The 25,037-nt window shown below is 39.9% G+C and overlaps 1 protein-coding gene across 1 annotated transcript; it reads left to right on the forward strand.

Annotated features, from left to right (window-relative positions):
• The first annotated feature begins 3,305 nt into the window (after nucleotides 1-3,305).
• WDR12 (WD repeat domain 12) lies at nucleotides 3,306-12,623 on the forward strand. Its single transcript, XM_082483846.1, has 12 exons — nucleotides 3,306-3,455; nucleotides 4,622-4,716; nucleotides 5,377-5,483; nucleotides 6,378-6,493; nucleotides 7,344-7,498; nucleotides 8,279-8,324; nucleotides 9,129-9,214; nucleotides 9,412-9,552; nucleotides 9,661-9,766; nucleotides 10,581-10,713; nucleotides 11,113-11,185; nucleotides 11,915-12,623. The coding sequence occupies exons 2-12, from the start codon at nucleotides 4,675-4,677 to the stop codon at nucleotides 11,990-11,992; spliced, it is 1,083 nt and encodes a 360-aa protein (XP_082339972.1). The 5' UTR covers nucleotides 3,306-3,455; nucleotides 4,622-4,674; the 3' UTR covers nucleotides 11,993-12,623.
• Nucleotides 12,624-25,037: the final 12,414 nt, after the last annotated feature.

Below are 25,037 nucleotides of genomic sequence, written 5' to 3' on the forward strand. Positions count from 1 at the left end.
TGGTTTAACCATCCAGGTTTCATTAACCTAAGTGCTGTGTAACTCCCAACAAAAAAGATATTTTTTTGTCTTAAAGAAATATACTTTTACAGATATATACATATTTAATAAATTTTATAGTTGTATAAATATTACAAAAAGATTCCCCAAACAAGACAGTTATATCCTGTATACATATATATGTATGGATATTTTATCATGAATGAGTAAATACCATACACGTACCTCTTCTTTTCATAAACACTTTACATAAGTGCCACACAAATTTCCAGTGTAACACCATTGTATCCCACATTTAGCAAGGGGTCAAAGGAGAAATGCGGGAGTTTAATGTTAGTGTAAAATGGGATCAATAGCTGTATCCTCAGTGCACATATCAAACAGGCAGCTCTCCATGCCTCAGCTTTAGTCTTAATGCAGCTCCACCTAAACCGCTCTACAGGCTGCTCTCCATGGAGTCCACCACCCCAAGGCTGCTTCCAACTCGAGGGTCAATGCTTTTTAATGCCATAGGACTGCTTCCCTCACCCTGCCTCCATTTGGGAAGCACTTTGCTCAAAATAAAGGGAAAATAAAGGCTATTGCTATTCTTGGTCCAACTCTACAAGGAGAGCAAGCAGCCACAGAAACCGCTAGCAGAGGCAAACACGATAACCATCATGAGCATTTTATGCAGGGTCTTACAGACAGGATATTCATGCGAGCAAACATTACGCGCTGCAATCTAGCTTACACATTACCATCAGTGGTTCGATTCCAAAGACAAACGCACTGATAGTTCAAGATCATTTAGCAAAACAAAAAAAGGCAGCCAGATCTTCATTTATTTAGCCGTCAAGAACTCCCACGATAACACAGCTGTCAAGCCAGGGGCAATTCTTGCATCCCTACGTTCTCACTGCCATCCACAGATACAACTTGTATAACACCAGGAACTCTCAACAGGAACAGGATTTCAGTGCCCACTCTGAGGTCAACCTTTCTCATAACTGTTGCAATCTCCTCTCTAATCCAGAAGCCCACATACTACTTCTTAATACATAAACTTTTAAAGACACTAACAGAAAAGTCAAACTAGCATTACTTTAAAATCCTATTACTGACTAGTCACACCTCTGCCCTGCCTTAAGGCAGGGCATTAGACTTCTATATTTCTTGCCTCTGATTCTTTATCCTATTGTATGCAAGCAGTGGTCCCTAAATAGACACCAGTTCTAGACTGACGTAATTTTAAGGCTTCATATGAATGCTTGCTTCTGCCTTCCTTCAGTTACAAGGCCTCCTTGTGAAGGCAACATGCACCCAGATTCCAAAAGGAAACACTGCCTTTCAAAATCCCAGAGCTAGTTATTTTAACAGAGTCAATAGTGCAAGATTTTAGTCATAAGAAGGAACCTAAAGTGTAAGAACCAGATTAAGTCCATTGTGATAATAAGCATATTCTACCTAGGAGTAATCTGGAGGGGCAGGAGAGAGGGAATTCTCTTACATTTTTCAAGCTTCAAGTTTTCAATGCATACCCATAAAAAAAAAAAAAAAAAAAAAAGGGAAATCAAAGCTTGACTGTGCAAGTTCATGCTTTTAGCATTTCTCACAGCAATATTCCCCATTCCGGTTTTAATTTATGCTTCGTGACAGGAAATACACAGAGCCGAATGCCTCACCAACAATCTTTTTTGGGTTTTCCATGAAATGTTTCCGAGGTTTTATAAAAAGATTTAAGATAACTGCACAGCTAACAACAATTAAACACTCTGAAAAAGCTTCCTCTGATGACATTTCTCTACCACCATTATGAAGGGCACGAATTACAGTGAAATGTAACAAGGAGGAAATTAGAACATAGTGATACTCCCAAGTAAGTAAGTTACAATTAGCTTTATATTAACTTGTACTAGGTTTGAGATTTAGCTTCTCTCTGTCATGGAAGAGCAGGCAGACACTGTTAAGAATGCATGGAAGATCTGGGGACTGCTGCTTAAAAGGTTTCCCAAGTAAGTCAATTTTGTATAGCTGGCCCATGTACCTGGAAAATGCACCTGTGTCAATTACGTTGACAACCAATGTTAAGTCTTTTTAAGTACACTTAAGAAACAGTTGAGATTTCACAGCCTCACAAAACACCAAGACTCAACACCTGCCCTCTCCAACGAGTTGACCCAACCTGAGCCACCACGCAGGGAAAGCTCAGCTGCTGCCTGAGAGGCCACAGGTAACTGTCAAAAAGGCGGGAAAAAAAAAATAAATACACATAATCCAAGCACATAGCAGGTACTCACACAAGCAGCCTTCTCCCCAAAAATTCACTTACAGCCCACCGCGTGCTGGGCTTACTACTTTTTAGTGGGAAGTTTATTGCTGATGTGCCACTTTACGTGTGAAGAAGCACAACCCCAGTTACCCCGGCAAGACACCCCAGGAAGACACCACCGGCAGCCCACAGACCCACAACGCTCCGCCGACGCCGCAGCCCCACGCGGGGGAAAACCACTCGCCGCCACGGCCACGGGGGCAAAGCCAGTACCGCCGGCTGCCCCGCACCGCCCGGCTGAAGGGGAGCCATGGGACACCCCTCCAACGGCGCAAGGGCCTGGTAGCAGCCCCCCCCCGCCCTCCAGCCCTGAGGAGAACGGGGGGAGCACCTCACCCCCTGCGCCCCCCGCCCCCCTCCGCCGCTCACACCCCTCCCGCACCACAGCCCCGGGGCGGGGGGGGACACATAGGAGCGCGGCCCCCCCAGCCGGCCGCGGCCCGGGGGAAGAGGGCAGGCGGCCTGCCCGCGGGGAGCAGCGGAAGATCCCGGAGGAGTCTACTCAACCTCGCCTCGGCTGCCGCAGGCGCCGCCATGCAGACCGCCCCACGGCGCACGCGCGCCGCCGCGCCCGCCCTCCCGCCGGGAGGGAGAGAGAGGGGGAGGGACGGGGGCACGCGGGGGGCGTCGGGATAGGCGGCGGCGCGGGGCCTCGCGGGAGCCGCATCCGGCGGGCCGGGCCGCGCGCGGCATGCTGGGCGTTGTAGTCTCGGCGGCAACGCGCCGCCGGCCGCGTGTCGCTGGGGGATCGGCGGCGGCAGCGGTGTGTGGTGTGGGGCCCGGCCCGGCCCGGCCGGGGGAAAGGGATCGGCGGGGCCGGGGCGCGGCCGGCCGGCAGGCGTGCCGGGAGGCGGTGCCCCGCGGGCGGGCGCGGCTAATCGCGGCACGTGGCCGGCGGCAGCATGGCGCAGCTCACGGCGCGGTTCCGCACCGAGAACCGCAGGTGAGGTGGGCGCCCGCCCGGCGTGGGCCGGGCCGGGCCGGGGGTGAGTGGAGCAGCGGGGAGACCCCCATGGGTAGGGGCAGTAACGGCGCTGTGTGCCCCGCAGGTACGCGGTGGAGGATGTGCCCTTCTCGGTGCCCGCGGCCTCCGAGACCACCGATCTCAGCCACCTCATCAACAAGCTGCTGGCGGCCGGAGACGGTAGGTGGCACGTCCAGCTGCAGCCCCGCGTTCCTGACCGCACGCCGCCGGGGAGCACAGCGGGGGAGTCGGGCCCACGCCGGGGCTGACCCTGCCCGGTTGCAGCGCGGGGTGCCGCGGGCGGGAGGGCCCGGGGCGGACCCGGCCGAAGAACGGTGCTGTCAAAGCCAGAAGCAGCACCCTTGGCGGCCACGGACCCCTCAGGCTTCGGCCCGAGCCCGCCCTGACCCTCTGTTTTGGGTCTGGTTATCTCGAGCGAGGCACTCTTCGAACTCGGTGGGGAACTCGGCGGGTCCCGGCGCTGGTGGGCAGCCCCAGGAGGATGCTCCGAAGGCTATATTAGCGGGTGCCCAGCGCCATGGACGGAGCTGCCCCGGCTGATGGGAATGGAAGGGTTCCCCAAAACCTGGCAAAAGATCTAATGAAAGCAAAGGTTTGTGTTTTATGAGAGCCTTTGAGAAGAGCTCAACCCTCCTCTCAGTGCTAGCTGAAATGGGCCTGAATGACTCAAAAGATTTTTCAGGGGAAAGACACCTGTGCAATGTTACTGAAAAAATTCCATTTTCTTTAAGAAACTAGACTAATTGTGTCTTAACCTACCAAGACTTCTGCAAGTTGCTTTTACCCTTATGAAATCACAAACAACCTTGAATACGAAAATCAGTGCACAGCGCAATGCTCTTGTCAAAATGTGGGGCCTTTGTCAACTATGCCATTAGAGAGGGAGAAACGCGAGCCAAAATTTCTTACAATTTTCCCATTGCTGCCTCAAACACAGGGCTGTAGCTGGTGATGCTAAAGATGTGGGCTAGCAGTGGTGACCTCTATGCAAAACAGTGGTGAAGCACCACTGGGGTTTGATTAGATGTAGCTACTGAGAAAACGATTTAGAAAAGAATGTGTTAAGAGCGTCAAACTTAACTCTTTGAACCCTGACAGCAAATTTTCCTTTCCTCTTAACTCACGTAATCCTATGGAATTCATAGGCTGCCCACTTATAACTGGGAGTAGAAACAGACTGTTTTGTTAGGGGTTTTTTTGTTTGTTTGTCTTTTTTATCCTCTTGCTTGCTCCGTTCTCCTGAACTGGCCACAGAATGATGCTGTTCTTAACGGTATCAAATAAAGAGTGACACCTGAACATGGATTTTTCCTAATTTGTTTCAGCGGATCACAAATATGTGGAATTTGACTTCCTTATCAATGGCCAGTTCTTGCGTATGCCACTGGTCACGCACATGGAAATGGAAAATATCTCCACGGTAAGTCATACTCAATTTCTCCCCATCTTGGACAGTAGAACAGACTTGGCCAGTTTACTTCAATCTAATTAAGGTGTTATACTGTCATCCTGACTAGGTAGATTTCCTTGCTCATTTTTATTTCTTTTCTAACTTTACCAGGAGAATATCCCTGTAAATCCATTCTGAACTGCAAAGTGGTTAGAGAGCATGGGAGTAAGCAGTGCAAGGGGTATCATTATCCAATATGTTGTCTGTATACAATTCAGAGGAGAAATTCTGGTCTTTAGTTCGTCATTAATATATTTTTGTCTTCTACTCTGTTAGTTACATTGGGAAATAACGGGGGAGGTTAGTATTGCCTCTAGAAAATGCCATGAAGTATTTTAGACACCAGTTTTATATGAGTAAATACAGAAGAAGAGGAACCTGAGAAGAGTGAAATTGTTTGCTTTATCTTCCAGTTTGGTATTAATAGTAATTTGATAAAAATATGGAAAGTAATATAATTCAGACACTTTTTTCTAAAGACTTTAATTCCACTAATGTGGCTTAGGACTTAGATACCAAAGTCTTTGCCCGATAAACTTGTATATTTGCACCACACTATAGTTAAATACTACTGTTACTGATTTAAAAAAGTAAAACCACACTAAATAAGCATTTTGTCTGTGAGCTCAGGAAGAAGTGGTGGAAATAGAGTATGTGGAGAAATACATGGCCCCTCAGCCAGAGGAATGCATCTTCCATGATGACTGGATCAGTTCTGTTCAAGCCACTGAAGAATGGTACTAAGCCAGTTCTAGTTTTGTCCTGCTTATTCCTGTTGTGTGCAGAGGATGCTGTGGTGTCAAAATGGAGTGGTATTCTGTCTCTTTAATAATCTTTTTTTTTTCTTTGCTGTTTTTGTTGTGTTTTTTTTTTTTTTAAACTGTCAAGTCAGTCAGCTACTTGCTTTTGTAAGCAGTTCCGTTTTAACACCTCTATTCTATGCTGACAGTCACTTTAACACAAGTAGAAAACAGCTGCGGTTACTGAACACGAAATGCTGTTAATACAAATAGATAATACAAATGCTGTTAACTATCCTTTCTCTTAAAGGACACTAAGGTTTCCTTATCCCTTTTTTAACTTAAACCCTTGACTTCAAATGCGATATTCATTACCAACAAACATAATAGTGTACCTTTATGTAGAGCTTTTCTTTAAAAAAACTCAACTATGTTTGTCCTTTTCTATTGTATTTTCACATAAATTTTCCAACTTGGCAATGTTCCTATATTAAGTAATGGTTCGAAAATGCTTTGAGATCCTCTAGTAATATACCATGAACAACAAATGATCTTTTATTTTAAATGATGTAAGCAATCTTAAGTCTCACCTACCAGAATATGCAGTACTGTCATTGCTTTTCTTTTTGTCCTGTTCTCCTAGCCTTATAGTTGTAGGCTTTAATAAAGCTTTACTCTGTAACAAAAAGATTTTTTACTTTTTCAAACTCAATTTTTTTTTTTTAATTTTTTTCTTTTTTTTACACAAAGTAGCTATACTTTGAAATTTGTTTCAGCTAACCAGTTCCTATGCTAATATTTTTCTGAGTTTCTGGTTGAAGCGTTTTTTTTTTTTTATCAAAACATTGTTGGTTTTAAAGACGAGAATGTTTCAAATTCTGTACATTGTAGGATATTAACTGGCTGCTACGATCAGACAGCTCGAATCTGGTCTTTGGAAGGAGAATCCGTCATGACAATAGCTGGGCATACAGAAGTAGTAAAGGATGTGGCATGGGTGAAGCAAGGTCAGTATTTATATTAGGGGAGTAGTAATAGTTTGATTTATTGGGGGAGAAATGTCAGCATTCCTCAGTCATGAATATTTAATATCTAAATGCTACAGTTATTTCAATCTCTGTTAGTGGCGTTAGAAATGAAATAATTGTGCGAGTAAATCAGTCCTTTAACAGAAATGAATATAGTTAGTTTAATATCTACTTTGACTATCCAACTTGCAGTCTTCATAGGGCAACTAAGATGATTAAGGGCTTGGAGCATCTCTCTTATGAGGAAAGGCTGAGAGAGCTGGGACTCTTTAGCCTGGAGAAGGCTGAGGGGAGACCTTATTATGGCATACAAGTATCTAAAGGGTGGGTTGAAGGAGGATGGAGCCAGGCTCTCTTCTATGGTTCCCAGTGACAGGATGAGGGGCAATGGGCACAAGTTAGAACACAGGAAGTTCCGTTCAAATACACGGAAAAACTTCTTTACGGTGAGGGTGACAGAGCACTGGAACGGGCTGCCCAGGGAGGTTGTGGAGTCCCCTTCCCTGGAGATTTTCAAGACCCGCCTGGATGCAGTCCTGAGTAATGTGCTCTAGGCAATCCTGCTTTAGCAGGGGAGTTGGACCAGATGATCTCTAGAGGTCCCTTCCAACTCTGAAAACTCCATGATTCTATGAAACTCCACGATTCCATGATTCATTAGCAAATACTGGTGTGTATTTTTATATTCATTGTACTTGCAGGGTAAGATGATGTAAACTGAGATATATATATGGGTTTCTATCTGCTATTTCTTCTTTGACTAGAATAATTACAGTAAAGACTTTGGAAAGCTGAGTTAGGTGCGAGTGTGCCTTTTTTTCTTCCTCAGATAGTTTGTCGTGCCTGTTACTCAGTGCTTCTATGGACCAAACTATCCTGCTGTGGGAGTGGAATGTGGAGAAAAACAAAGTGAAAGCCCTTCACTGCTGCAGGGGACACGCTGGCAGTGTAGACTCCATAGCTGTTGATTGCACGAGAACTAAAGTGAGTGACTCCTGGAAAGAAATCTTTGTCCTTTGGGATGTTAGCAGCCCGTATCTCAAAGATCATCTTTTTGTCCCTGCATAGTTACTAGTCATCGTGTTATTGTGACTGACACACTGATAAATTTCCAATCGTGTTATAAATAGTGGTTATTGAGGATTAGGAGTGCTACACATCAACACTAGGCCATCCTTTCAAACAAAGCGATGCAGTTAACCTCTAATAGCACAAAAAGCTGAAGGTGACCTTAGCACAAACCATTATACCGCTGCTTTTGACTTAAGTGAAGTTGAATGTTTATTTTTAAGTAAATTTTGCTTTTAACACTTGTGAATTTTGCGTTATAATAAACTATTTTCAAATTTGACCTGAATTTTCACAGTAGTTTTGGTGGGGAAAAAAAAATCCAGAGTGATCCTAATAAAGGTGTAAAAAAAGTAGTCCTTTCCCTTTATCCAGGAATTCAACAATTAAAAGCGCTCACACCCAAAAGGTGGAGTCATCCTTCCCAGCTTGACTTAATATCAGACAAATTAAAATAAAACCTTTAAGTGCTGAAAGAAATAGAGATTTTATAGATATTTTTTTCCTGCAAAGAAAGGAAAAATAATAATTTGATCTGTACCAAAATATTTTTGTTGTTTTTGGTTTTTGAGGAGCCCAGCACTGTCCTGCACGAGTTATAAGTCATTGGTTAATTTTTCAAGCAGGAAGTGTACTTAGTATGGCTTACAATGTCTGTCTGGATCAACTTTTGATAAAATGTCTCTGTTCATACAGTTCTGCAGTGGATCTTGGGATAAGATGTTAAAGATCTGGTCTACAGGTAAGATAAGTGTAAGATGGGATTCTTCGCTGTCTTTAAATAAACCGTAGTTAATGACAACCTGAAAGATGGATATCTGAATACTTTTTTCTTTAAAAAATTGAATCTGTAATATTAAAAGCAAGACAGAACTTCTTTTTCCTTGAAAAATCACAACTATCCATCACTGTCTTAATTTACTGTTTTGGTTGGTAACAAAGACCATACTTAATTTCAGGTACGGTTATCAATTGCCTGCTGTTTATTTTATTCAGAATATAGTACTTCATCTCTTTCATTTATTTTTAATGGATTTATATAAATATGCAGGTTTGCATATAGACCTCTAACAAATCAGAAGTTTGTAGGTTATGTTCCTGTTCTATTATTAACACCGTAATACGGCGGACAGTAAGATGACCAGGTCTTTTCTAGAAATGTAGACTAATTTCATTTGGTCTGAAGGCTTTCTTTCACTGCTACAACTCATATTCTTTCAGTTTGGGACTATATATATAGGTATTGTATCTAAAAGAATGACTGTTTTATCATGTACTTGAATTACTGTTGAGATTTTCCTTGAGTGAGGATGGTCTTAAAAATTCCTTGGGACTTCATTTTTAAATTGCATGATCTGGAGAAGATTGCTTAATTCGTATCAATCTTCTTTATGCTCAAAATGGAGATAATACTGATAAGCGTAAGGTAAAAATTTTCATGCATCATAGACAGGTTAGGTATTGTAAATACGGAGGTTTGCTTAATTGCTTGTATAGAGATGCAATTCAAAAACCTCTAGATCAAGTCTGACTGTCGCCTGTACAGTACCTACAGATGAAGAGGATGAAATGGAAGAAGCAGCTAACAGACCACGGAAGAAGCAGAAAACTGAACAGTTGGGACTAACAAGGGTAAGATGAGCTCCAGGTTTGTCCAGGATTTTGTTTCAAAAGTGTGGCCACAGAAAATAATTTCTCTTTGTTAAAAGTGACTATGTGAAAATATCTGGTGATATGCCTGAGGCTGATCAGGCAGATATTTTTATTTATTGAAAGAACAGATTTGTTGACAACATTCAATCTAATCTCCTTCCACCTTTAAATTCTAGACTCCCCTGGCAACCCTCTCTGGTCACACAGAAGCTGTCTCCTCTGTGCTGTGGTCAGATGCTGAAGAAATCTGCAGTGCCTCATGGGACCACACCATTAAGCTCTGGGACGCTGAGACTGGAGATCTCAAATCAACTTTGGTGAGATCACTATACTTTGTCTGTAGGTTCAGCTCAAGTCCAGCTCAAATAAAAAGGTTGTGCAAAAACAGTGGATCCTCTCTTAGTTACTATTTTCTTTTCTGACAGACAGGAAACAAAGTGTTTAATTCTGTCTCCTACTCACCACTGTGTCGACGCCTCGCATCTGGGAGCACTGACAGACATATCAGACTATGGGATCCTCGCAGCAAAGGTGACCTAAAATATACATGTTTGCAGGGTTGTTTTTTCAAAATCAGAGTTTCTCCCTGTTGGGAGACATCTCGCAAACTGTTTTCTGCTCCCTCTGCTTGAAACAAGCCACTGGGGGCTTTTATTAATACAAAGATTATGTCTATTTTCCGTAACCTGGTACAAGACTTCTTTGGATTTCTCACCTAATAATGCTGAAAACTAACTCAGCTTAGTTTTTGTTTGTTTGTTTGTTTTTTAAACTTAGTAATGAATGTTCAACTGTACAGTTGCACTCCTTAACTTTTTGGTTTTGTGAAGATTCACACCTAGGTTTGTTGGACCATCATTAAAGTGAAATAGCAGTTGCTTTGTTACGATATAATGGTGCCATATCTGACAGGATTGCAGATAACTTATGACTGAGCCTGCCAGATTTATTTCATAGACATGTTTACTTGTTTAGCTCCTATAAATCTAATCCAGAGTTTAACAGTATTGTCTTCTTTTATGCTAATAAAAAAGGCAATTTTTTTGTTTGCTTTTTTTCAAAAATGTTCGAAGAGAGTTTAGTGACAAGAAAATACATTTTGAATTTTTTGTTGTTTGGGATTTTTTTCCCCCAGAACTTGTGTGACTTATATTTTTGTTTGATTTCTTTAAAATTAATTTTGCTTTTAGAAGTTAGAATTACTGGTGGTAGAAACACTTACCTTGAACACAAATATGTTGCTGACTGCTTTTCTCCCTGGATTTTGTATGCATCTTAAAAGTGCTGGTTTCAGCTGGCATTTACTGATATTTTATTTTTTTTTTATATATCTTTTTCTTTTCAGATGGCTCCTTGGTTCTCCTGTCTCTGACATCTCACACAGGCTGGGTGACATCTGTGAAGTGGTCACCTACTCATGAGCATCAGCTGATCTCTGGTTCTCTGGACAACATTGTGAAGCTCTGGGACACAAGGAGGTAAAATAAACACATGTTCTTTGCTGTTCAAAGGCATGTAAGCACACACAGTCAAGCAGCATCCACACATGGAAGAATGCAACTATATAATAAACTGTTTGTAAAAAGTAGATTGATTAAATTTCAGTCTCAGGGTAGTTTGCAAACAGGTGAAAATTTTTGCTGTTTTTCTCTTTGGGGATGTAGGAGAGGTTAAAACTGATGTAATCAGCCATGGAGAAAGCAGAGAAAATGTCAGAGATGGTAGATATCTGTGGTACTCACTAGAAGTGTTTATAACTGCTAGATGAGATCTGTTGGATAGCATCGTGATAGTATTTCTTCCAGGGACCAATTTTGTTTTCTGTGATTGCTCATGTAACTTCAAACATGTGACTGTAAATACCTGTGTTTTACCAGTTGCAAAGCTCCTCTGTATGACTTGGCTGCTCATGAAGACAAGGTTTTGTGTGTGGACTGGACAGAAGCAGGGGTAAGAATCTGAAGAGCAAGTTACTCAATTTATGTGCGTGGTGGTTAGGAAGAGGGCTAAAAGCAGTCATGGACTTGTTTTTTCCTTAATTGGTTAAATATAGAATAGAACAGGAAGTTTTAGTTGTGCTGTGGTTGATACTGGGTAAAAGAGAAGGTGTTACTGTCATATGCACTGCAGCACTTCCCCATGCTACTGTGCAAAGGAGTAGGATGGGAGTTTAAGCTCTGTAGTGTTAAGTGGGTGTTGCACTGATATTCCAAACAAGGAGACACAAGAACAGCACCGCACCTCGCTGAGAAAACACACATTCCAAGGTACCATTTGCTGCCATGGAGACTAAAGCAGCAGCATGAACTGAGAACTGGGGCATGGCAGGAAGTGAAGAGGGGGGTAACAGCAAGCTGTTCTGCTACAGTAGTGGTACACACATGTATAAAATGGGAAAAAAATGTATTGTTAGTGTTCAAGATTCTCAAGTGTGGCTCCTGTTCTCACTGAAAGGCCGGAAAAGCTTTATAAATTTTCCTACAAAAACTTTGCTTCTAATTTTAGGGGGAGGGTACGAGACAAGGCTGCTTCTGCACTTTGATTCTCGGTTTTAGTCATGCCTCAACAGTTCATTATTTCTGTTTATGTCTTCAAAGGAAAGAAAATCGGAGTCCTCAACTTTTCTGTAGGTATTTTGCTTAGTTCTGATACTAATTGGTTTTCTTTTCATCTCATCAGTTGCTATTGAGTGGAGGTGCAGACAACAAACTGTATTGCTACAGATACCCAGCTACAGCCTCTGATGTTGGAGCATGAATGTCAATAGCCAGAAGATTTAAAAGAAAGAAAAAAAACAAACAACAGATTTTTGCGGCAGTTGCTGTTTCTCTGTTAGCATCCCTACACAACCAACATCTGAAGAAAGGAGTTTTTTGTTGCTCAGAGAGCCATTGTTCCTGTTTTTTTTTTTTAATTGATAATCTTATCCATATTTGTCACAGAAAAATGGCAACAAACATTTACAAACGTGATTAGTGTGAAACAAAGCAAAGGGCATTTCTTCCCTTTTTGATGGCTTTGGATTAACATCTTTTAAATGGCTATTTGTATAGCCCTTTTAAAGGAGTAAGCTGTTCCTGATACTTAGAGAAAAATGACTCACTGGACTAAATTATTTTTTGAGTTAACCTGCTTTCCCTTGGAAAAAAAAAATAAAGCTTTTATCTACAGTTCATTGGTTTAGTGCCTTGCTTCAAATAAAAAAAAAAAAAAAAAAAAAATCAGAGTTCAACTCTCCTTTCAGTATGACTGTTGGCAGTTCTTAAGATTAGGTCTGTAGTCCATGAACATAGTCTTCTTTCTAGGATGAAGATTTAGTATGTTTGCAGTGCAAATGGTATGATATAAAGGAACCGGACAGATTTACTGACAGATGAAATATTCAGGTTTTTTGTTGCTCATAAGTTAGGGCTGTAAATTACTATATAAGAATATGCCTACCTTGTGCCGCAGTACATACTATGTTGCAGTACAACTAATGTGGTATCTTGCTCCTAAAAAGCAGCAGTTGTTTAGAAATAAGCGGAGGATCACACGGAGAAAGCAGAAGAAAAAATAAATTGTTCCTAGAAAGAATGGATACAAGAGGTTGCAATAGCTGTTAGGTTGACAGAGGATAAGTATTATCCAAACGTGCTTATTTTCTTTGCTGGTGGTCTTGCTTTTAATTCAGCATTTAAATTAAAAAGCTATTACTTCAGTTTGTTAGATGCCATATATAGGATGTTAAATCAACACATAGTTTAACAATGTGGAAACCAAACGAATATCCTCACTAATGTCTTACCTTTCAGTAAACGTAAGACCTGTACAGCACAATCAAATCAAATGCTTAAAGTGCAAGGTTACTAATTTTTCTTTTAAAGAGTGAAAACTCTGACCTCCGGCTTTACAACATGGACAAATTCTAAGTAAGCATTTTAGCAAAACTATGGAGAAGACAGCAAGGGTACAGGGGACAGATCTTTGATCCCTTGGCTCTGCAAGTAATCTACCACAACTACTAGACTAACTTTTATTTACAAATACTGCTTACAAGGAATTAGTTGCCATCATCTTACTAAGAATGTGTACATGGATAATATATGCTTCCTCCTTTCTAAAGGAGTATACACTATTTATGCCTTACTATAGCAACGATTTTTTTTTCTTATTAAACTATTCCTTTAAAATATTGCCTTCTATTTACTCCACAAACTGGAACTTGCAAATATGGTGCATGTTCATGAGCTACCGAATATCTTTGTTTTGTAAACCTACCAAAAACACAAAGCATTTTTGAGCAGGAATTCGGTATGTGCTGGAACATGCAGCATTCCTTCCTCCCCACTATTAAAAATTTTTATAATGTCACGTGAACATTTGTGGATATGTCAGTCTATCTATCAATTGCTGGCCTAATAGAAAAGTTTTTAAAAAATCTCTAATAACTTTTTAGTATGAAAACAGAAGACAGTAATATCCTCTTTAGGTAATCCTTAATCCGGTATACCTGACTTAGAGGTCAAGTAAAGTTTGGAGAACTTTGGAATTTTTAGTGGAAGGCAAGAGCGAAGGAAATTTGGACCCTAGTTTGCTTAGTTCCCCTTCAAGATTTGGAATCTAGTTTGCTTAATTTCCCTTCAACCATTTAATCTAAAGTCTTGAGCTATTTTGTGTATTATAAGAAACATCCATTTTATTACTCTCTTTTCAGTTTTTCTTTCAGATAAATTATGCCGGAGCATAGCTTTGTGAATTACTGTGGTATTTTACAGTCAGATAGCTGCGGAGCACCTCCAGCGAATTAAGTAGTTGATAAAAATAAGTGGGTTCTCTTTTATGCATATGTTTTATGACTCAGGAATGCAAGACAAATAACCATAATACAGTTTTGTTGCCTTTCCAGAAAGATTTTTTAAATGCTTTTTAAAAACGTCATCACTCAGACTGTCAGTTTCACTTAGAAACATTAATATTATTTAGACCTAATAAATCCCAGCCGGCATTAATTGTTTCCGTTTCAAACACGGAGTCCATTAGATCTACTACATTTGTCACCTGGAGTAAATACACAGAGTGTAACTGGAAAGGCAGGTTTTGGTAGACTGCACTTCAAAAGCAGGAGGGTTTTTACACTCTCCTCTCACCTTGGCTTCTCTTATTAGGAAAAGTACTGTGTCAGACACAGAAAGAAGCAACAAAGTAAACCATATTAACATTATGAAGTGATGCCAGCATAAGTACAACATATTTTTTGAATGCATCTGTATTACCACCGATATAAAGTATCCCAGAACATACAAAAATATTTTTTAGGTTTGGCTGACGGACAGTTCTTTGGATAATCTTAATTAAAATATTTTAAGAAGGGTATTTGTTTCGCTCCAAACATGCATTTCTTTCATTTAAAATAATGATGTGAAATCAGAATGGCCAGCATGAGTTGAGTTTAAAATTGCAAAAGAACTGAGTCAAAAACTAACTTATTTTTCCAGAACCAAGGTGATGACAGTGATTCTACTCACAAAAATACTTTTTCTTAAAAAAAAAAAATTCTACGTATTTGTAGTGCCCTGATAGCATAATATAGAACAATAAAGAACTGTTCTATAGAACTGAACTACTAACAGCTAGTTTTCCTTCAACAAATTGATACTACAAGTGAGAGCAATAAAGACAATAGTCAACTACTGCAAGATTGATTCATTTTTTGTATCCATAGGCGTGGGAGAGGCTTGGTTTTGAGAAGTTGTACGATTATTTGTTCTATTTCATCTTTTCATTCTGGGCTGACACCTGGCATAAGCTGTTAAACTTTACTAGCACACATGCGCTGTCTCTAATACAGTTCAAACAACACCGTGCATTAAGACATGCAGACACGCATTAAACGTTAGTTGAACAAGGATTCGCCTGCTTGGTCCTTGGTTTAGTGTCAACGCTTGCATTTTCTGTTCACGCGTTCGCTTTTCCCCAGCTAGTTCTTTCAGATTTCTTCTCGCTTTGAGACTTTCATCTTTGCTGCTGGATGATTGCCATCGCTTCCCTACAGCCAGCCCTGGCAGAGCACTGGATTTTTTCCTCTCTTGTTGGCGTTTCAGTTAGTTTTTTAAATCTTCTCTCAACTAGGAGATTGAATTAAAATCAAGGGGAGGGGGAAGGAAACTGTAGACGTTCCAGTGAAACACTGGACACAACCTAAATCAGCATGTGTGGATAATGCCGTTCTCTGTGGTACCACCCAGAAGGTCATCAGCTTTTCCATAAAGCGCACAGAGCCTCCACCAGGGAAGGCACATCAGCTCACCCGCAGCACTGTGGACGGCAGCCTCAACCCACGTCCCAGCCACAACTTTGAGACCCCCAAACTCACCTCAGACACCTCCTTCCTAGTCAAACACTTTGCTACTGCGCCCTCTTCTCTGAGCACGCGCTGCTGCGGAGCGCGTCATACGCTCTGGAGGCACAAGCAGGAGGAGAGGACAGGCTGACAGCAGAGCCTGCATTTCTTAAGCTGCGCTTTTGATGAGTTTGGGGCAGGGATGCAGATCTCCAGCCGGCGCTGCTCTGCCTATCCCTTTCAACATACAGCACGTAGCCTGGTGGTGAGGTTTTTCCTTAAAGGAAAACTAATAGGAAATTTAAATGAGTTTTGCACAGGCTGATAAATTTCCAAGATAAACTCAACGTACTTCCCGAGATTTCAGCCCACGTACGTTAAGGAGATCTAACTATATATGCTTAAAATGATTTCTACAATTTCAACAAAAATATTTCACAGAGCTTGGAAGGAAAAACTTGTGTAGAAAAAGGAATACACTTTAATGAAAACTCCTGAGATATGATGTTTTGTCCTGCATTTTCCATTACATTTATGCAACAGAAAGCACTAGATAGGCATATGCATATACTTCCCACAGGAAAAATACACACTTTTCTTATACTGCTAAGAGTATCTAAGTCCTATTAATTATCAACTTGTTACTTAAATGTGCATATAAGTTTAAGAATTTCACAATTTTGAATGTTTTTTCTCATCACAGTGAATTAATGGAGGCTACAGAGTTATTTCCAAGATTGTGTGATTAAAAACATGTTTTTAAAAAAAAAAAAGAATTGATGGGTGAGATTCAGGCAGATCTGTTCCATGACCTCACTGAAATTTCAGCACGTGCTCCTTTCTCCTGCTGTGGGAAAGGAGAAAGGTTTTGTCAGATTAAATGCTTAATGCAAACTAGGACGTCAACACATTTGATTTGGATTTAATTTCTACTCTCTGTTAGAATGGGGCTGCTGAGCTGGCCCTCATGTGCCTCAGTCCAGGGGTGAATACAGCTTATGGATTATCACCCTGCTTCATTTAACACTATTTGTTTTATTGCATCTTTTTGTTTGGTCATTTGTTTAACATGTATTCACATTTAGTAGGATTAATTATTGCTTACCTGTAAGGTTTTATTAAATATGCTTTGAGAATGCATAATCGTGGCAGGTTGTCCCATCACGCTATCCCCATTGCACCTCTGTATGATAGATAAACAGCTGAGGAAATGCCAAACCACTTCACTAGTTTAGCACAAATGCCAGCTAAAGCTTCAGCTTCCCCTGCAGTTGACTCCTCCTTGGGTAACTCAGGTGAGAGAAGCACACAGATATAATGAAGCACAGAGACTTTCTTAGACAGCAACAAGTTATAGTAGCTTATGTTACTACTCATATGCCAAAAAGCCCCGTCAAGTTAGACTCACCAATTACATTCGATGTAAGACATTGGCACAGATCTCTAATTAGGAGCAAAATTTGGGTTAAAATTAATTGTCGTGAAAAGCCAATTTAAATTGTCCTGCAAATTGCATTAAATGAGTGGCTTTTAGGCTGCTGAATCTGGTTTAGAAGAAACAACTGCTCAGTCTGGATGAGTCTACCAAGCTGTCCAAATCAAGACATTTACTGTATGGAATGCTGAAAATGTACCTCAAACCACAAAAATGTAAATTTCTGTATAATATTAATGTCCAAAACTTTAAATGTCAACTTCACATGGCTTTGCAGTTTATTCCATTGGGCAACTAGTAGCCTGTGACCAACAGGGGATCAGCATGAGTTTAAATGTCTGTGAAACTAAACAAACACCAAAATAAATGCTCTGTAATTGCTACTGAGACTTTCAGCTTGTAATTTAAGCAAAGAAATGCCTTTAAATGGTTGGAACCATCTCTGAATGCAAAGCAGAATTCACAAAAAGCCGTGTGGATAAAATAAGGTATGCCGATTTTTATTACAGAAAACATCCCAACAATCTAGATAGCTTATCCAAAAGGGTGCCCCTCATCACACTTTCTATTGTCTATAAATTTAGATTAAGGAAAGTCCGATCTTCAGTCAGACCACAGCTGCTGTAAACTGCATGTGAGAGACAGTTGAGATGACTTGGAAGAACATTCAGGAAATGCTCACTGACTTACTGGCTCTTCTTTATCTCTATCCCAGTTGTTGAAAAACATTCGAGTTTGTTACATACAGGGACACACAGAGCTCTCTCATGGATTTCTGCACACAAGACAGGTCAAAAGACTGGCCAGTGGTCAAAGAAATACTGGAAATGGAAACAAGATCACCAAAGAACAAAGACAAATATGTGGTAACATCTGATGCAGAGCTGGATGCAAATAATATAAACGTAAGGATCATAAACACTGTCAGTCTGAATATATAGGTAGAATATGAACATATGGAAATGGCATTTTTCCTGCCACTAACAAGTGCTAGTTACTTTCAACAGGGCAGTCTGTCATACGTATAATTTGAGACACTCAAAAAATAGTATTTAGTGTTGAAATTGCATTATTGTTTTCTGCATCTATTCAATATCAAAGAGGAGGAGTTTCTTAAATTATTCTCCACTCTAAATGATGTCATTACCAGGTCTGTGCACACATCCCTGCATACGCTTAACGTTCGGTGGAACAACTTAGCAGTTTTGAGTTTACTGCATTAACCAAAGTGTTACCATAGTCTGCCAGCCAGATCAATAACTCTTTCTGTCACATAGGGCTTATTTGGGGATCGGGAGGATCCTTTTTTAAAATACTGGTAACATTGAAGGCTACTGGGTGACAAATCTCCCATTCCTGTGATTCTAAGCCTGAAGGCACATTGTTGATTGAAAAGTGGATGCAGACACCCGGGGGCATCTGCTGAAAACATTACTTTGAACAAAAGCCTGGGAGGTGTGTCATGGGTGTGCATTAGTGGGAAGAGTTCTTCGTGCTACGATGTGCTTTGGATTCACAACAAACATCTGCTTTCCAATCTCCCCTGTTAAAGTAAATACAGTAATTTATTTTCTAATTTAAAAAGCACAAATTTCCATCTATTTCCCATCCTTTCCCTCTCAGGTTTTGCATCAACTTTAGCCTGAATCTTAGAAGGTTCACACAAATTTGGGAACTACTTTTGATCTTTAAATTAAAAAAAAAGAAGAAAAAAGTCAAAATATGACATAATTATACTGAGTTGCATCAGGGATCAGAATCTGTTTGTGTGCTTGTAAATTCACGGTGATCTTTGACTCTTCTGCTCTCAATTTCAGATGAGAGACCTTATCTTTCAGCAGATCTTGGATTGCTAGTTCGCTATTTTGGTGGACTTCATTTGTGCATAGGATGAGGTTCTGGAATTTGCTGGCAGTAGGTTTTTAATACTTGGACAGGGATCAAGTATAGTTCTTGGTGTTACACAAATGATCTTTCTTCCATCTTGCATCACGATACTATATATACATACTATATCCACAGCATTTAAAAGAATAATGAATCTAATAATGAAAAGGTTTTGCCTTTAGGTTTAAGACCATATACGGACTTTATATGAATAGTCTCTGTTGCTTCTCAGAAAACCGCACTATGGCCAGTAGTTATCTCCTGCAGTTAAAATAGTAAACAAAATTTTCCTCGATCTGAACACCACAGATTTAAGCAGACTCTGGTTTCAGTCACACTGCTGTAATTCCAGAGCATGTCAAGGCAGCGAAGCCTATCAAAATCAATGGACTTAATATAGATTTACAGAGGAGCTTAGATGCAGCCTATCTGAATGCAATTTACAATAATTAGATCTTGTATCTTGATGTAGCTGAAAATTGAGTCAGAACCCGTTTCCAAAAAAAAAATCAAATATTGCATGTCAGCGAAGCCTTTTCTGGAAGGAAATAAATAAGATCGGTTTTCATAGTAACTAAGCTTTGGAGCAGAATGGTGAAGGGGAGGAGATGATGGTTCTTCTCACCTTCTAATCCAATCTATTTAAACAGAGGAATCAAAACAACAGATGTTTTAGTATGAAAAATGCTGCCTGAGATACTGGCACCACAGAATCCAGCATGAATGCACCACAGATGAGAAGGTGAAGAGATTACAGTTTCCCTATTTCAGTTTTACTAGTCTCTAGTCTGCTGCAATTTAAATGTACAAGTCCGGAGTGTCATGTTAAAAAGAAGCCATCAGTTTTGCAAGGAGAGCAGTTTACAACCCGTGCACTGTCCCACCACGCACCATTCTGAACCTCTGCAGCATCTATAGTTTTCTCCCTAGTATGTAAACATGAGATTATGAGAGATAAAATTTTATCTGACCAGATCATTCTCGAGAAGACCAATATTATTAGACTATGTACCAGAGAAGTCTTTTAATGAAAGAAATCTCTATTTCTAATCTCTCTTCAGCTTGTGCAGCAACTGAAAAATATTTTCAGTTTTGGGATGTCTGAATTGTATCTCTCATATCTTGGCAGACGCATTTGAAGCTAATCATTTTGCTTAGCTGGCTCAAGTATTGCTTTCCTCACTGGCCTTCTCTAATTACTTTTATATAATTTATGACACAGCCCTTTGTAGGGCTGCTACTGTAAAAAGTTAGAGAGAAATATAAGCTTTTTTTATTTCTCTGCAGTAGTATCTTCTTGTCATTTACTCTCCTGATTTTGCCACCCACTCCATGTTTTGCAAGGAAAGGATCTAGTTTCTTATTCCTCATTCCTCATGGGAGGATCAAGATCACAGAGGTAAAAATCTTCCTCCTTTTAAATATATCAGGTTTTGACCTTTAGGCTAGCACATCCCAATATAGCAGACGCTCCAGGTGCCTAATGCATTGCCACTGTATTTCTTTTCCCACACACATTATGACACTAAGGCCATTACAGCAGGCAGTATGTGCCTTTGACACATCTTTTTGTCACTTACATTTATTGTGCAATGTCTCTGCTATTAGTTTTTCACCCACCTTCAGAAGAATTACAGAGCATCTGAAGAACAGGGGGTCCATGGAAAGGAAGCGCAGCTGATGCTCAAGTGACAAGTAGCAGCCCTGGCTGCTAACATCTCTGCCATATGATCAGCAGTGCTCCGTGAACAGCCGTCACCCATGGTCTACAAGCACAGTCAGATGTCTGCACCCCTGTAGCTTAAGCCACCACTCATTCTCCAGAAGCTAATCCTCCCTCTGTGTCTGTGGCCCTAATTACTTTCGATGAAAGGCACAAATAGCCTAAACCAGCACTCTTTTTTATGGGTATGACTTTTGTCTTGATTATATTTCTTGAATTATCTACAAGTATACACTCAGCACTTGTCAGTAGTCAAGTTGGGCTCTAGTTTCAAACGGAAGTGTCACCTGCCTATGTCAAATTGAAATCTGGTTTAGTCTTTGAATGTGATTCTGCTGACATTGTACTGCTGCCCACTTAAACACTGTATTGAGACAAGACTGTCTCAATAGAAATACCCCTCTAAATATGACCTCTAAAAGGAATTTTGTTCAACTTGACTTGCAGTTTCTTTTCCTTTTGTTGCTGGGGTGCTTGATTGCTCTAAGATAAAAGCATGCTGTTATATATTAAAATTTATAATTTTAAATTAATATTGTTTATTTATATTATTATATATTTTAATGTTACAGTGTAACTTACTCTGTCCACAAAAATAATTAATCAACATTTCTTTCTGAAGGTTTTTTTTTTGTTCCACTCAGAGGGCCTGCACAGATTTTTACTACTGAGTAGTAGAATACTGAACAATACTGACAGGGACCTTATGGTACCACATGCAGCAAGAAGTTTATTCTAGTTTGAGGCTGCTCTTCCTTTTGTCCTTTTAGCATTCTTATTATTTCAATAAATACTGAATCTGTAACATTAGGGATATACAGTCTCTCTCTATATATATTTATATAAATATATTTATATAGTCTATAATATCAGGATACATGAAAGTATTTATGGTTTCCTGAGGCAATCACTGCTTCAGATTGACCACTGAGAGATTAGGTTTCAGATTTCATGAAAAAATACATTAATGCTGTGTTTTCACAAATAAAAGAAAACAAAGTCCTTTGTTAAATACTCAAGCTAACTAGACTTTGCAGGGCCTATTACTGAAGCTATAATTGTAACGAAGGAAGAACTTTATAATCCTTGAAAACTTTAATGGTGCCTTATACTAAAAAATTATTTTTATGGATTAAGAAGGGTTTTATGTCTTTTCAATTACAAATTTAAATGCTAGCATAATAGTATCTAATTGCAAGTGTGCTATTCATTATAAATCACACAACGTAACACGACTACTAAGGTGAAAAGTTTATGGAAAAGAAGTTCTTCCTCCTTTGCACCTCTTGATCCTTAAAACAAAACAAAACAAAACAAACAAAACCACTGTGGGATAGTAAAAATCAGTATTTTACAGATATGTTAAGAGCATTTATTGGAAATGGTTTGGAAATTAATATTTAGAATTACATCACAACTGCATATCCTTTAAAAACTCTGTCTACTGTTCGTAGTGAGCATTTCAAAAGTATTAAACATTCAGAATTCTTTCAAAACATTCATGAATGTATACATAAAGACATATACACACACAATCCCTCGTATTTATTTTCAACATTTTGCATTTTTTTCATTATTTAGGGAATTATTAATATATAAATCACAGATATTATAGTTGTTTCTAAGCTTCCATAAGTCTCAAGAAAAAGAACAGAAAAATTTCCCTTTTTATAATTCCTGGAAACGTTACACTGCTATGAATGCCACCTTAACCCCCAGAGTTTAATTAGACATTTAAGTAGAAAACCAGCAAAAAACCCCAGATGTAATAATATGGTAAAATATGCACATTCATCTTCCTTTGTAGCATGCCTATATATCCCTTAGCCATTTTTATTTCCCAACACCCATCATTTCACCATTGTTCCACATGAAGTCTGACATGGACATTAGTGACTCGGTTTTTAATTCATTCCTCCCCCAACCCCATGTACACCACATCTAACTGCAAATGTTGTCAAAACCTGAAGGTCTTTTTATGCATCTTATCAGTTTGAACAATGTTCTGCCACCCCCAGAGCACTAACAATAAAAATAGTCAATAAATGGGAATTACCACACATTTTATTTTTCAACTACTTTTTTTTATAGCCCTATCTGAGGAAGAAAATAAGCTAGGGCTCTTGTTAATGTTTCAGGCAGAGCAGAATGCAAGTGAAGCTGGGAAAAGGATAGATGTCAAGGGAAGGATTCTCCTTTCTTCTGCCCAGCAAAGGTTTTCAACTTTGTTTTTTTTTTTTTTAAATAGTCCCCATTCACTCAGTTAATGCACTGCTGTTAATTCAATTGAAGGTATGATTCTGAGAATGTGCATGTGTATGCTGCAGAGGTATTTGGAGGGATGTGTCAAAAGCAAAAGCCATTTTATACCTTAAGAGAAAACCACTTTCCTGAACTCTGGTGTAAGTAAAGTACAAGTTAGCAGGCACTGATGATCTGGTGTTTAAAAGGAGCTCCGCACACTTCTCTCCTCCCCATCATTCAAGACAGTTCAAGCTGTGCGCCTGCTCTGTTTCTTTCCCACACATCTTTCTCCTGTTCAGATTGGGCTACACAACCACCTCAGACAGAATATTAATTAATATGAGCCCATGCACAGAGATAAACCAAATGCAAAATTTCAACCTGATACACTGACACTATGCAATTCTGTAGGAGGGATCTTACTGCTAAAGTGCCCGGGCAACAACAAGCAATAGCTGTTGTTACACACTCGAGCTATTATTGGACATCTTCAGCAAAAAGATTGAAGGCGAGTTCAGTGCTACTGCTGGGTAGCTATATGCTCACCTGGCTATCAAAACCAGATTCTTCACCCACTTCTCTGCTGAGAGTTGGCAAGAGCATAAGAGTCATTATTACTGTATGACATTTTAATTCCATTTATATTCAGAATGCTGGGAATTCCAATAAATACTGCATGCATTTACCCCTCGTGATCCCAGAGGTTTGCTCTGCTTCTTGACATAGAAAGTAGAGAGAAAAAGGCATCACCTAAGCTGAGCATTTGCAGTGTTCGGGAGCATGAGCATGCCAACAGGTTCCTGTTACTGCTGCAAATACAAGGTTGCATTTATGAAAAACATGCCTCTCTGGTATTTTTACACTTTGGGGCATAGAATGGAAGAAAATCAACTTTATGTACCAACTTTTAGCTCAGCATTTACTACTGTTCTTGTCATGTGGTAAGACGGCAATGAGGGGCAGCCTGCCTATGAACACTGATAAACACGAAGGCTAAAGTTTTAATTTTAACTATGCTGTAGTCAGTCCACTTCTCCCGTGTTTCCCCAAAACATTCTGCTCACTTAGGCTCTTACGTATTTTACTAATTTTTCCACTTTTACCTTCAGATTGGCCCTTGTCTCCTCGGCAGGAACTACGAACATTCAGCCATAAAACTACAATATCTGATACCCTCTGGAGCAGGCCTGCATGGAATACAGAGGAGCATCACTGTGGATGAAAGATGAATCCCAGGAGCTGTATCCTGACAATTGCAAGCAAAATGGGGAATTCCAAAAAGTAAACATTCACTCATCCATACAAGGATCATCTACACTAGACGAAGTACTGATTGCCAACAAGTTCACCGTGATTTAAGTGGAGGCAAAAACATGTCATCTTTGTACATTTTTTAGCTACTGATATCTATTGTATCTCATGAGTAGGCTCAGCAAACAAAACAAAACCAATCTCCTCCACACCTGGAGAACAAAAACCTATTGTTCCCTATATTTGTTATTAAAACAGAAGAATGTGCTTATCACCACAAACAAGTCATCATAAGAGGAACCGTGCAACAACTTTCCTACTCAAGTAGATACTTGCCTTCCAAAAGTCTCTCCATCTCCTGTCTCTCCAGCAGTTGCTCTTAAGTGGTTTTTCTGAGCAAACAAAAGGGTGAAGGAAAACTTAACTCTCTTTTCTGCCTGAAACACTCTCCTCCAGGATGACACTGTAGTTATGTGGAAAGCATGCAGAGTTATAAATCTGTAAAAGAAAATGAATGAAAGTCAAAACGGCATGTCTACTGCTAGGTTACTGTACAAGATCACCTGCATATCTTCAGTATGTTTTCACCTTTAGGAAATGAAGAGGTTATAATTGCTATTCAGTATTCCTACACTTCTCTCCAATAGATGATCAGTTTCCCTGTGATAGACACAATCGCCATATTCTATAAGCACATAAAAAAACACCTAACAGTAGAATATGTCCCAGTCCTACAGATTTCTAAGTCTGTTTGAATTTGTAGGTTCTCTAATCAGAAACTGTTGCAGGTAGTATACTCTACAATAGTCAAAGACTGATCTCCTTTTGCTGTTGCACCTTCCAGTTTTCATGGGTTTAGATACAGATGGAAGTAAGGGTTACCAAGTCTGAGTTTGAGAAGCTGAAGGTTTGAGAACCTGTCAGAAAGCGAACCTGCTTA

Source organism: Vanellus vanellus, assembly GCF_965231255.1.
Source record: "Vanellus vanellus genome assembly, chromosome: 5".
NCBI lineage: Eukaryota > Metazoa > Chordata > Aves > Charadriiformes > Charadriidae > Vanellus > Vanellus vanellus.

Coding starts and splice junctions, on each gene's coding strand:
- WDR12 (XM_082483846.1), top strand. CDS start 4,675: ATGCCACTGGTCACGCACATGGAAATGGAAAATATCTCCACG. Junction 5,484..6,377: donor GTTCAAGCCACTGAAGAATG/GTACTAAGCCAG, acceptor TGTACATTGTAG/GATATTAACTGGCTGCTACG. Junction 10,714..11,112: donor AAGCTCTGGGACACAAGGAG/GTAAAATAAACA, acceptor GTGTTTTACCAG/TTGCAAAGCTCCTCTGTATG.